Source organism: Aptenodytes forsteri, unplaced genomic scaffold (assembly GCF_000699145.1).
Source record: "Aptenodytes forsteri isolate BGI_AS27 unplaced genomic scaffold, ASM69914v1 Scaffold92, whole genome shotgun sequence".
In the NCBI taxonomy this organism is placed as follows: domain Eukaryota; kingdom Metazoa; phylum Chordata; class Aves; order Sphenisciformes; family Spheniscidae; genus Aptenodytes; species Aptenodytes forsteri.
In genome coordinates, this window is record NW_008794581.1 from 1,933,061 (window position 1) to 1,947,641 (window position 14,581).

Here is a 14,581-nt window from a genome sequence, read left to right on the forward strand (position 1 = left end):
AATATCTTACAAATTTGAGTCTGACATATTTTATCTACTTTTTTCTTCTTAACAGATATGATATCTGCACTTACAAAAACAAGCCTTGTGGAACACTGGGTAAGGTTATAAAGAGAAATTTCAGCTTGTATTTGCTGTTTCCTTGCTTTATACTCAGCTATTGATTTATTGACTGATCAGATCTTTTTAAGTTTATGCTTTCAAAATTTTGCAGTTTTATAAACATGAACAATAAAAGGTAACCCTGGGTGGGTTTCGGCTTTGATACATTGCTGGAAGTTAAAATTAAGTGAGCTGCTGCTGTGTATTTCTTCTCTGGCAGCTGTAGTTCTGATAAAACCTAGCAGGTGACTCAAACTTACTCCTTACCAAAGAGAACTTGCTGGTTATTTCCATTTAACCTGTCTCCATGATCTAGTTAAAAAAAATACAAGTACAAGACCTCAGGAAAGTTAAAAACCAAACCAACCAAACAAAAAAAACCTTACAAAAGAAACAGGGATTGAGGTTTACACTGTTGCTCTGTTGTACACAGGGAGTACAGCTTCAGATTGTTCCTTTCACAGACTTAGAGAAAAATACCACAATGATATGAATTACAGGAACATTGAAACTCCTTAAAACAATGCTTTGACAATGGAGAAGCACAGATAGCAACCTTAAGTACGGGATAGAGAGCTATTGTTCTTTCCATACCTAAATTTGTCACCAAAAGTTATTTACTATAGTATAGTTATTACCTTTAATAGTGCTATAATATATGAAAGAAATTATTCAAAGGCTGATGCAACATTTATTTTTAGTTTTTTTCAATTTGCATCCTTTCATAAGCCTCTTTCGCAGAAGAAATTAAAGATACAATTCTAATTCGGCTAGTTCACATTATTAATACTTTTCTCAATCAGAGCTCATAATTGTATGTGCTTTGTCTTTCCCTGTATTACTGTATGCTTTGATAGCCTTAACTCATGTTAATTTTTCTGCAAGTCCCACTCAAGTCAGCACAACACTTCTGGCATGGGGATGTAGTTTACCCAGGGAAAGGTACCATAATTTTGCCTGCTGTAAATACAAACAATATCCACAGCATGTTTTAGTAAAAGGCAAACGATGCTGATGAATTTCTAAATGTAATTGATTTTCTTTGACATCTGTGTAGAAGAGACAAAACTGAAGAGACTGTCTATATTGATGTCACAGAATTGTCTTAGCAAGTGTTAAAAGAAGAAAGTTTGAAAGAGCATACATTCACGCACGAACTATTTGATATTTTTACATGGTATTTTTAACACAGATCATCAGTGTACTAGTTCTTATTGTATCAGACTTTGGCATAAAGGCAAATTCTGCTTCACTTGAATCCAGCATAACAGAGGATGGACTTCGGCAGGTGTTTTATTAAACAAAAGGGTTGATTTTTTTTTTTTTTAAATAAAAATCACATATGGTATCAGTTCCAACTCAGTGTTATAGGACCCTGGGCAACACATCCATGACAACTTATTTGAACTGGAGAAGAGAGAAGGCCCTGTGGCCCTCTTTTGCAAAACATTTAATATGCTTAAGTCCCACTGACCTCCAGTAACTGAAGTTAAGCATACATTTAAGGAGTCTGTGAACAAAAGTCTCAGAGAAGGTCAAAAGAAACCTGAATCATTGGTATTCTAGGAAGAAACAGAAATAAAGGATTTCGTGTGGCACAGACATCTCTCTCCTATTCCAGTTTCCTAAAACAGGGAATCTTTCATGGAACCTCTTAGAAAAGATAGACCTCAGATGTCTTTGCAGGCATGTCTGTGGCTCCAGTGAAGGACAACTCCTTTTTTAAATCTGAGCCATAGACTGAGTTCTTGACTTGATCTCTTGTCACTTTCTGCAAGCATGGTATGGAATTACATTAATCTGGTCCTGTAAGTCACTGAAGCAAGTGCTCAGTTGTAAGATCTGAAGATAGAGATAACTTTACCACTCAAATGTGGTGAACTTTGCAGGAGAACATGACAGTTGGTATATAAGTATTGCCATGTTGTCTTCAGAATGTCCTACTGAATTAGAATAGCATAGGTGCATGGTAATTACTGTATTTTCTACAGGTTGCACACTGCAAAAAATACATAGATTTTTCTCCATGGATAGTCTTTTTTCTTCTGATGTTTTATCCTGTCCTCAGTGGGTGTGCCTACACCGATGATTTGTTTATAGCAGTAGTACTGTTTTGATGCAGATTCTACAGACACACATTGTCACCTTTTGCCCATGTCAGTTTGGTTATCAGAGTAGTTTCGGTGTTTGCAAACTAGATTTGTTTTGGAGAAAACTGAAGTCAGAACACATACTCCCAAATGCTCCATATGTGCCAATGGGAGACGTTAGGGTCTAAATCACTACATGGGCTGTATTCTCATGATACCCTATAATACTTTTTTCCCTTTAGAAAGCTTTGAACCACATGTGTAGTGGATATCTTCAGCCTACGGGATTAAACTAGTCCCAAGTAGAGTGTCCAACCCACATACGAAGATATGCGAGGAGCCTCAATATCAGTGCTTCACTCTGCTGACCCTCTCCTAGGCTCCAAATTACTTGCTAATGTGGACGCAACCAGGAAGCATTTGTCATCTTACTACTTGCTTGCTGTTAGTCCAAACAGAATAATTCCAAGTGTAATAATTTCAAGTGCCTGCTCATATAAAGAGCATGATTTCTCTCTTCCCCCCTCCCTGCCCCATTCCACCCATCCCCCAACCAAAGCTACACTTTCTCCAGTCATTTTTTTATTATAGTGTAGTTAACTGAGCAGGTAATTTCCTTAAAGAAAGGATTAGTGTTTCTTTCAGATAAGAAACTCTAGGGAGGAATATATTAAATAAATCCGATGTTTAGAGCTTTCTCTAGTGGCACTAAATTATGACTGCAGTACGTTGTATGATAATCTGTTGCTGAAGAATATGTAAGATACAGAAGAGCCATATTCTGTAAATGCCAGTTGCTTTCTCTCTCTAAAGGAAGTTTTTAAAAGCGCTTGTAATACAATAAGGTTTTAATTCCAGAAGATGATGGGTGATAAATGGAAAAGACTTCCATGGTTAAATGAATGCTTGTTATTAACATGTCTCCTCTCTCTTCATTGATGCATTCAGTTTTGTTTTTTTAATTTTTTTAATGTACCATGTGAGGCTTTTCATAGCTTGAAAAGTTGCTTGTATGTTTTTCTGAACCCACTAAACTTAAACAGATTTCTTTAGAAAAATAATGTGGATACATTTTGCTTTCTTCAGGCTCAAGAATGTTAAAATAGAAATGCTTTCTTGAATTCCCTCTCCTGGCTCAAGTTACTAGGTGGTCCCAAGTTACCAGAAGTAAAATTTATAAATCTAACCCCTAGTCTAGACATTTTCCAGCACTGACTGCAGTTCAAAAAATATTAATGTCTAGCCGGCAAAGTGAAATTCCCCCCAGTGATTTTGTAAATGACTAGAAAGTTAACCTTTTGCCAACTGCTCCTTCTGTGCATAGAGGTTATTAAAAAGAATCCAGGCATTTATAACTAGGGCTTTTAAGACTGAAACACCTTGGCATGACCCTTTGTGTCTCCTTCTGTTTATTCAGGCTTGGCCTCTGTGGCTGGAATGTGTGAGCCTGAAAGGAGCTGCAGCATTAATGAAGACATTGGCCTAGGTTCAGCTTTTACCATTGCACATGAGATTGGTCACAAGTGAGTGAGTTTAAAAAAAGAATACGTTTTAATGTATCACCTTTTTAATATTAGTTTAATAATAGATTTTTTTTTTCTTTCCTGCATGGCTGTACCATCTCTATTCTGGTGCTCCATGTTTCTGTATATAGTATTCATGAGTGGCAGTACATTTTATTTAGTGTATATTACCAAGGACTTTAAATTTAGAACTGAAGACTCATTGTTTACTCTTTGATTTCAGATTGCAGTTAAATCTGTGCTTTCGAGATTTGGCTCACAACCTTCATACTCTGTTTCATATTTTTAAATATTTGGCTTTGAAATTTTTCTTTTTTTCCCCCCTCTTACTTCTGTCTACCTTTCTTTATGAAACAAAAGCTGTTAAAAGGTAATTTTTTTGCTTTTTGTTATTTTATCTAAAATATAATTCAAATTATTTTAATAAAAACATTGATTCTGTTGTCAATATTCATACACTTTTAGTCATCTTTTACTCAAGCATGAAGTATATAAAATAGTTATAGCATCACTTGTTACATTTTAAACATCAGCATATCATTTTAAAGAGCATGATGTTATGAGACTGATAAAATCTGAGTAGAGTTTGGTCTGGAAATATTTCAGGTATTCCTTCAAAAGACAGCATTGTTAGTACATTGTGATGACTCTAAAAAGACTAGGCACCTTCTATTATCAAGAGGTTTCCTTCTTTGTTTACATGGGTTGACCAACACCGAGTTATGGATGACATGTTTTTCCAATCATTAGCTGATGCAACTGCTAAAAGTTCCAATGCAGACTGAAATGGAAGCTATCAATCTGCTGATCAAAAAAAGGAGTTGGAAGTAAACAGTTATTTCCAGCCCACCTATCATAATCACTGGGCAAGTATGATCTCATTTATATTATGTATGAAAAAACCACTGTAGTTGCATTGAAGTAGATGAATTTTAGAATCCAAAAGCAATTGTATAAGATCTGAACAAAAATAATTTAAAACACGTGTAATTCTCCTCATCTTCATTTCCTTCCTCCTTTTTCCTTCACTTGCATGAGTTGAGAAGGATAGGGTGAAGGAAAAATGTACTTCCACTGTTGAGGAAAGAGCTCCTCCAAATCACTCATAGTTCTGAAATTCTTGTTAATAACATCTCTTATAGTAATATGTGACCTTGCTGTGAATTTGTCACATGTTTAACAAGAAAAACCATCTTCCAATACCTCATCTTCGTTCTAATCTGTATGTCATGCAACTACATATTTTATGCAGGTTATTCCACAGATACATGAAAATAATTTAAATATATGCAGCTATTTTATTATGCAAAGCTGGCATGATGACAAGAATTGATTTGAAGAGCTTAGACTTTGGTTAGAATCTGAGAAAAACAAAATAGTGACAGCATATATCCTGTGATCACAGGAATTTTTTTAACCATCTGTTTTCTCCACATTCCATATCTTTTGGCTTCTTATACATAAGGGCTTTTAAAATTCTGAAATCTCAGCTCTTTGAGGCTTTCATCTCATCCTGTAGCTGGCATGTCATGTCAAATGCTCGTTTGAAACGAAAGTAGAAATCATATTCCTTTAGCTTTTATCCAATGCACAGTGATTAAAGAAAGTTGCACTGCAAGCTTGGTGTTAAAAATGAACATGCCATGTAGATAGCTTCAGTAAAAGCTGGGAAGAATATGTGGGCAAAAAGTCTTCAAGGTTTATAATGTTTTATGCTATCCATGCATTACCTCCCATTCACCCACAGTGTGACTGAATGCCTCTACGACTAAATCAAGGAAGTTGTTATTTCCTCTCAACTTCCTGCTTCCTAGTACCTACTAGAAGGTACTTGAATATGCGAGTAAAATAATTGTTTCAGGGAGCCTTGTAAAATTTCTTCTTTGGCTGTACCATGATAAGTGCTTTTCTTTTCAGACATACATGGGAAATGAGAAATTGGCTTCATTGTCAAATGAAAAATAGAAGCATTTAAGGGACATGCCTACACTGAATATATAACATACAACAAAAAAGCACTCAATTAAATTAGAATGGGAGGATTGCACTTTGAAAGGTCATGTTTTTATTAATTATATAGTTGCTATGAAGTACTGAGGTTTTAAAAAAAATGTTGAACTGAGGAATAAAATTATCTTGTGATTAAAAGAGAACGGTAATGATAATACATATATTTTGATAGATTATCCACAGTTTCTCCAAAATTGGATTTGTAAGATTCCATGATGGAAATATGGCTCAACTTGTTGTTAGTTTAAATTATAGAGTGATGAGAAGTCATTAGATCATTCAGTCTGACTTTCTGTATATCATAGTGTATTAAATTTAACTCATTTAACCTTGTATTTATCCAAGTAACTTCCATTTGGTTGAAGAATATTATCCAGAAAAGTACTTAGTCTTGAAGACTTAAAGAGACTGAGAGCACTGTGAGTGTGATTATTATGGTCAGTCATACTTTCTGTTAAGTATTTATAAGTATTTTTTAAAATATTGTTTTGGCTTCCGTTCCTTACCACTTGTATTTTTTATATGTGTATAACCCAGTTTTGGTGCAGATAAGCTGTGTGCAGTTGACACTCATAACCAGCTGATTTTATTGAAGACAACCGTACGCTGTGATTAACTCTGTGTTTCTTTCTTGAGGGCATAAAAAATGGTGTTAGACTAACAGTTTTATGGTTGTTTCTCCCTATGCAGGGTTCTGAGAACAACCTTGTATTACTCTTTAATACTTCAGTGAGTCAGATAAAATTCAGAGTGGGCCCTTTAGCCTTCAGAATAGTGTCTCTAGAAATTTGATTTATGATGCTTGACTTACAGAATGCTTACTTTCCTACCATTCTATATTTCACACTGAAGAAATGCTTAAGATTTCTGGTAAGCAAAAATCACAACCAGTGATTTCTCATGGCAGGAGTGAGAACCTAATGTGTATCCCCTGCATTGTCAAGCAAAGTTTGACTTTTTCTTCTTAGTGAAGAAAGGAACTATTTGCAGGCTTGAATATGCTCTTATGCTCAGACAAGTTGTAAGATTTAAGATCCAGTTCCATTTTCTGTTTCCCTACCAGCTGAGTTAGGTGGCTTTCCGCTCTATGCTTTTTAATTTGGATATTTTCTAAAATGCCTAGCTTGCCCCATGCATGCTGTACAGGATGCTTAGTTGAACTAATAAGGAATTCCAGGTTCCATTGAAAGGGGTATATCCCTAAAAGAAAGGCATAGTGCCATTCATTGTTGCAGTCCTATGGAGTTACCTGAGATCTGGAAACTAAATAACAAAGTGAAAAAGAACAAAATGGGGAAAAATAAAGGAAATGTCAAAACAGGAGGAGAGTGGACTAGGCTTAGAACAGAGAGCTGCCATAAAACTTGGAGTAAGAAAAGAATTTACTAATGTCAGACAGCTATTGAGGGCTGTACAGAAGGAGCAGGGAGAAAAGGCTGGTGGCTAAAGTAGTCCCTGAAAAGTCAGAATTGTCTTGACTTATAGAAGATGTCATGAATTGAAATTCAGAGGAGTTTGGCAGTCATATCTTGATTAAAAAAAGGTGTAGGAAATAATAAGAAGATAGATTATAGTCTAATGGGGTAGATGATTGGCTTCAAGATGAAGAACAATAACAATATTTTCAAGCATGTATTTAGTTCTGAATTAGTTCATACAGCTAAAATGTGTCTGCAATTCTAGCACTTTTTTTAAAGTCTTTTTTTAGTCTGTATGCAAAGTAGAAAAATAACATAAATACCCCTCCTCCCATATGAGAAAGTTGGTCTTCAGTGCTGGAGTAGAAATTTCTAATCTAGGAAATCCTAGAGGTACTTTCAGAAGCTGGTTGTCTTTTCTTTCAGTGACCAGTGAGCTTCATGTTTGATTAGTCAAACCTCAGCTGCATTATAGGACCTGAGTTTAAGTGAGGTGTTTTCTAGAACAAATGCATGTCAAGGAATGTGTGTGTTGCACAACTAGAAGGAAAATACTCCAATCTGAAGTAATAGGTACACATATACCAAACTTCAAAATAGCTTTAAAAAATAGTTGAAACACAACTAGGATGAATTGTACTAACAATACCTCCTGTCAGCTCTCCCATGAACAGATCTCCAGCTGATGCTGTCATCATTGTTCTATCTATGATGATGATGTCTTCCACCATCAACTGTAGCAGGGCTGAAAGAGCGTCTCAAATCTACAGTGTATGAACACCTCAACACCAGCCAGAACAAGTTAAAACTTGTCCCTGCTAGATGCCTAGGGTCCTGCTAGATGCCTAGGATTGACTGAGAACGATGCCTTAAATTTTTAGGGACAGTTTAAGTAACTTTTTTTAGTTAAAAAAACCAAAACAAATGTGTCCAGTTTTTGGCTGGACAAGCCACATAAGACCATACATAATCATATTCTTGCTCTCTCGCCTCGCCCTCCCCCGCCCCGCCCCGGTCTTTTTTGTTAAAGGAACATTGTTTTATGTCTGCCTTTGTAATATTGCAGGTATAAAAGCATGCAACTTCTATGCAAAAGTTTTCATTGGGACTTCAATTTTAATGATGTTTTGTGCATATAAAATGAAATGTCATAAACATAAGCTAGAGAATTGTGGTGTCTCTGACATGTTTATATTTACAATATAAAAGTTTAAAACACTTTACATTAAAGTGTTCTAATCAAGGAAAAGGAATGTAATAACACTTCACAGATCTTAACAAAAGTGTAAGAAGAATAAATGGCGGTGAAGAGGAAGGTTATCATAACCTTCAGGGCATCATGAATTTCCAAACGAAATCTGAGTTCAGAAGTTTGCTTCCTGATTAGAGCCAATACTTTCCACTTTGACCTACAGTGTACAGACCTGATGCATTCGTAGTCTGGCTTTGTGTAGCACACAAACCTTACTTGATGTTACTCTTGTGGCATGAAAGCTGGATAGCTATAGCAATGGAAACCAGGAGGAGAAGTTTGTGCTCTACTTTTTCTAATATTCCCATAGAAGTCGGTCATTTCCCCATAAGAAAGTTCAGGTTTCTGAACAGACTGCATTTTTTTTAGTAAATTAGAATATGCTGTGCTTTTAAGAGCTTCATACGTTATTTTGCTAATTATGCTAATATATAAAAATTGTATTTGGGGTGTTTGATCATCAGCCATAACTCAGAGAAGAATGACGCTTAGGAAGTAAATGGGAAAAATGTTATGATAAAAGTATGCTAAAATTATGTTTAATTTCATGGCAGGTATGCTTGTTGTAGAACTACCATTATGCAAGTAGTTTGTTTCCCAGGTTTTCGGGGGAGTAATATGTTTCACCAAAGTCAGAGTTTTAAATTCTGCATTACTTCAGAATAAATGATTAGGGATGCTCCAAACCATATAATGATCTCCAAATGCAGGAAATCAGCAGTTAAGGTTAAAATCCACATTAAGACATGGAAATAGAAAGTGAAGTAACCTAATTAACCTTGATTCCTCCCTTGAGGGGAACAATGAAATAAGAGGTAGTTTCAATAAATGCCATCAATGTTTGTGATCCTAAATTAAAATAAACTGATTTTTCAAGACCATACTTCTTTATTCTTTTTTCTTTTATTTGTAATGTCATTTAAGGGTGAGTTGCAATTTGCATGCTGTTATGAAGCTATAACCAATACTTTTATAACATTGGCTAGAAATATATGGAGGGCTACATAGAAAGAGAACTTTCTCTTTTGACATGGTATGGGGGATATGGTTAAAAAAGTAAAGAAAAAAGTCATGACCTTCTATTACTATAAAACCATAAAACGTGAAGATTGTGTCTTCTCCAAAAATTTACCATAACATCATACCAATTGACAAATACTTCACTATTAGTAGACATGAAATAATTAATAAAACTACTGTGTATGTCCACACAGAAATTGTGCTTTGTTTCATGTACTTCATAGGTCTGATACTGTAGGGGGAAAAAAATCTTTTATTCTTTAATAGTAGATTATGTTGACATTCATACACTTTTTGTTGAACAAAATAATGCTGAAACATGCTAGTTTTCCCTTTCTTCCCTCCTTGTACATGTTCTAATGTCACTAAGAAAAGGCAGTTCAAAGCTATGGTAACATTTACAGATACAGGGAAGCTGACAATTTTCTTATTTTTTCAGTGTAGGCTGTAAATAGACATTCTAAGCTATATGAAATACATATATATATTTAAATGACACCTTTTTAATAATTATGAGAATAAGTACAAGATACTACAAAAATAAATTAATACAAAGTTTATGAAAAAGTTGGTATCTAATAAAATAAACTGGCAGTTTTTAAAAGCAAATTATAATTCATCCTTTAGGTCTTATATCTAATACAAGGATGCCTTCCATTGTCTCACTGTAGTAGAGATTTGCTGTTAGAAACGTTTAAAGTATTCTTCTCGGGTGCACTTTATGACCCTTCCCTGCCCTTTGCTTCATTCTCCATAAATGTGAGAGCAGTGTGTCTAACTAACATGCTGGGGCACTGGAGGAAGTTCTAGCAATGTACCTAGGCCAAAATATTTAGCTTGAAAATGACCCATTTCACTCTTAGTATGTATGTTTATTTTCTCTCTCCTAGTGCATATAATTAGTGTAATAAAACTTCTTAAGGTTAAAGTTTCTTTTCTGTCTTAGAAAGAAAGGTTTATTTTTCCTAAAGACTTACATGTAGTTATGCAGCTGTAAATCAGCCTCAGATAATAGACAAGAAGATCAAATGCTTGATTTTACAGTATTTCTCTTGCTTGTGTTCCTGTAACTTTATTGCCTCACCTGACTCAAGATTCTTAGTGTCTGGTATGCTTCTTCCTTACACTGTTAAACAAGTGGCAGAGCAAAGTAAGAGCTGCTGCTTTAAAAGAAATAGGTCAAATTCATTTAACTCATGAATTGGTAAGTGACTAAAAAATGAACATATCCTGTTGTATTTAGAGAAAGGAAATGTGAGTGTTCTCTGCAGAGATAATTGATTGCTAATGAGAAAAAGCAGTTCACTTGCGTAGCACATTTCAGATAACTTCAGTGCCATAAAAGTACATCGTATACAAAATAAACCTCGGTGAACAGTACTGAGGAGGATTCAGATTGTTTTGGATCTGTCTTCTCTGAATCTTAAGTGTTTGGATAATAAATCAGGACTTAAGCATCCTGGCTGTCTCACAAAATTAACTGCTGTCATTTCAGATACATCAGCAATAAGTGTTTGGCAACCATAACCATCATAGTTTAGAACCACCCAACAAATCAGTAACCGCATCTTAAATATAAATGAAATTGTAGGGACCTGCAGTATTGTTCCTTCGCAAGATAAAGGAAGGGTAGACGAGAAGTTTACATTCCCATTCTTCCCTCTGCTTATACTCCAGGGTCTCTGGTTACCTATTGCTGTTTTATTCAGTGCAGCTGAGACTAGGTATCTTGCCTGTGATTTTTGAGGTCAAAATCTTAAGTTGGATGTGTATTACAAATAATTCCCTCAGATAATTTTTTTAAGATACAAGGAAAAACAGATTGCCAAGGAAAAAAGAATCTGTTCCATTACAGATACTAGTAAATGAAACAGGCAGAGAGCACTAGTCAGATGTGCTGCCTTCTTAGCATTTTTTAAGAAGTAGACAAACTGTAGAGGAATAGTTTCAATTATGATTTTAAAGTTCTTAGTGTTGCTGCTTTGCACAGTTCCTAAATGTAATGGAGGTGCTGTCTTTGGAAAAGAGGAGCCATAATGTTTGAAAAAAAAGACCTGCTGGGTTAAACATCTTTCCTTGAGATGGCAGGTGGAAAAGTAACTTCATAGAAAAACTCGTGTCACCTGAGAAGACTTTTCACTCTCTCCTCGCTCATCTGGCTGTTCTTTTAAAGACAGAATTATACTGGTAGTTTTAGACAGGCTTTTTAAGCCGGTGAAAGAAATACAGTCTGTATCTGTGCAGTGAGTTTGAAAGGGGTAAGTAAATTATAACAGTGGCTCCACGAAGAGTATTTTATGTTCCTTCCTTTCTTCCCTGCCTTCCCACCCCAATCTAATTGCAAACATGCTTTTGTAAAAGACGTAGCTTTAATGTAATGGTGGCCAAATATAACCAACATGTTCTGATGGAAATAAAACTGGTACTTTGGACAGAAATGTGTTTTCATCTGCAATCCTGGCCATAGGAGCGCAAATTACTGGGCTGTAATTGCATGCTGCCACTACCATCTTTGGGAATAGATGACAGTAATTGCCAAACCCCTTTCCAAGCATCAGAAAAAATTACCTGCAGCTAATCATCAGTTTCCTACTAAATTCAGAAGCAGGGGCAAGTAGAAGAGCCTTCTTGGAAGGGAACAGGTGATTTAGGTGAATGAACATTTATAAAAAATGAGAATACCATCAGCTCATGAAAAGGCATTGAGTTCCTGTGTGCATCAGGAATCGCATCTTCCATTCACAGACATGCTTTTTATCAGGCATATCACTACCACAATCAGCAATGTCATCTTTTTCACAAGGAGAGCTTGTAGAAGGAGGAAAGCTATTAAACTGCAAAGTTTGTTCTTTTTTTTTTATAGGCCCAAAAGATAGAAATTTCATTTCCCAGACGGTTGAAGTCTGTCACTTCTTTGACAAATGGAATACACTAACTAGGGATAAGCTGGATATCAGATATAGTCAGCATGATCTAATTCAACTCTGTCCCACATACCCAAATGCTCATTTCTATAAAGGAGTCACTCATAGAGATTATTAAAAACTAAGGTTTTCTATTTTAAGAAATTGTTCAGAGGCAATTCAAAAGGAAATGTTTCTATTTGAAGTACCCCTAGAGAAGAGAAGGCTTTGGGGAGACCTTATTGCACCCTATCAGTACTTAAAGGGGGCTTATAAAAAAGATGGCGGCAAACTTTTTAGCAGGGCCTGTTGCGACAGGACAAGGAGGAATGGCTTTAAACTAAAGGGGGGCAGATTTAGACTAGATATAAGGAAGAAATTTTTTATGCTGAGGGTGGTGAAGCACTGGCACAGGTTGCCCAGAGAGGTGGTGGATGCCCCATCCCTGGAAACATTTGAGGTCAGGCTGGACGGGGCTCTGAGCAACCTGATCTAGTTGAAGACGTCCCTGCTCGTTGCAGGGGGGTTGGACTAGATGACCTTTAGAGGTCCCTTCCAACCCAAACTATTCTATGATTCTATGATAATTCTAGGAAATTATGGCAGTTGACAACTAGGTCAATAAAGTACATTTTCATTGTAAAATTCTGGTTCAGTGTGTTGCATTGGACATCTAAGTTCTTCCCTCCCCAAATACATATCGATATTGAAGACTGATCATAATAATTAGCACAGGTCTGAAAGTTTCATTATAATACAGACATTGCTCAGACAAGTTGTTTTTAAAGCTGTATTTTTTATATGTGAGGAGTATTTTTCATTTGATGATGGTGGTGTGTCAGTCAGACCTTTCCCATGGCTTACAATATAGCATATGACTTACTGCGTTTATGAGATATCATACACTGAACTAGATACGTGCAGGCATTGCTACAGACTAGGTTTTCCATAGGGAGACATCCCATAGGCAAGGAAATTATGCTTTTTTGATGATGAAGTCCTTTTCCAGCCTGTAGGAAACATCCATCATTCACTGATATTCCTTTTCTTATATTCATGCAATTAATGGGGTTTGGGAGGAATGGTTAGCTATACCTTGTGCTTGTAGGTTGTTATGATCAGCTGAAGAGGTGAAACAGTACCCAGTATATTGAAGCTCAGAATAACATGAAGGTCTTGTATTTTTTATATCACATCCTGGAGCAATATGTTCAGATTAATATAACACCACTATCACTATTTTCAGTAAAGAAAGTGGCATGAAATGGTATGAAGTGGTATTGTCAGTAGATAAATGACCAGCCTCTAATCTACCACCGTTTGTATGTTCTGGCAGTCAGTCCTAAAAGTTTCTAGAAAATCAAAACGGAGCGCCTCAACACATTTGTGTTCCTGAATGAAATCAGAGAGTCAGTCTTTTTAACATCTGTAATACAGAAGGTTCCAAAGACTGACCTCTTTGTATAATACACCAAGAAGTGACAGTTTTGCTGCTCTGGGTGTGCAGAAGCTCAGTTTTGGCATTCCTTTTAACTACTTCTCTGTCCCATGGTCAGGGAGGCTCCTACGTTTCTCACTACCTGTCCCTCTGATTTCATAAGCCTTGTGCCATGTTTGGGAAGAAGGAACAAATTTGACCAAAGGTTAATATTTAAAGAAATAAAGTTTTCCTCCCCAGTGATTGAATGGAAATTAATCAAAGGCAGACTAAGAGAATGGAGTTTTAGAAAAGTGTGTACTATTAAGAAATACTTTGTTCAGGTGCTTCATTTATGTCAGGCCAGTCAGGTATACATTGTTGATTGTTTAGGAATAACAGTAATAATTTAATTAAAGATAGTCTGTAATGAAAGTCTTTTCAAATAGATGCTCTGTGAATTTAATTCTAGTTTTAATTTGATGGTTACGTTGACAATCTGTAGCTCCAAGGGTGTATTTCAGTAGCTCAGGATTTCTAAGACATAAGGATTCTTTTGCCGTATTTCTTTTTCCAGAGTCATGTCATCTTTGTTGAAAGTTAGTTTATTTGTTGCCTGGAAATCCCTGTTGGCCAAGTGCCACCCAGAGGTTTCTTACTGTATTTTCTGCTGATTTTTAGTCGTCTTCATTCCGATGTTCCGTGACAAAGCAGAGCTCTAATAGAAGGGCTTCAAGTCACTCTGTGAGTGGATACAGAGAGGGAGTGTGCATACAGCATGGCCCTGGGAATTGCAAAACCCGTGTTCAGCTTGAATTATCATTGGCTGCTGTGTGCCTATACTGT

The 14,581-nt window shown here is 36.0% G+C and overlaps 1 protein-coding gene across 1 annotated transcript in view; it reads left to right on the forward strand.

Annotated features, from left to right (window-relative positions):
- The window catches only part of ADAMTS6 (ADAM metallopeptidase with thrombospondin type 1 motif 6), a 165,809-nt gene that overhangs the window by 55,845 nt on the left and 95,383 nt on the right, over positions 1-14,581 (forward strand). The window contains exons 7-8 of the mRNA XM_009272491.1: positions 56-99; positions 3,610-3,715. Of these exons, the coding sequence (XP_009270766.1) occupies positions 56-99; positions 3,610-3,715 (150 nt within the window). The remainder of the gene's footprint in view (positions 1-55; positions 100-3,609; positions 3,716-14,581) is intronic.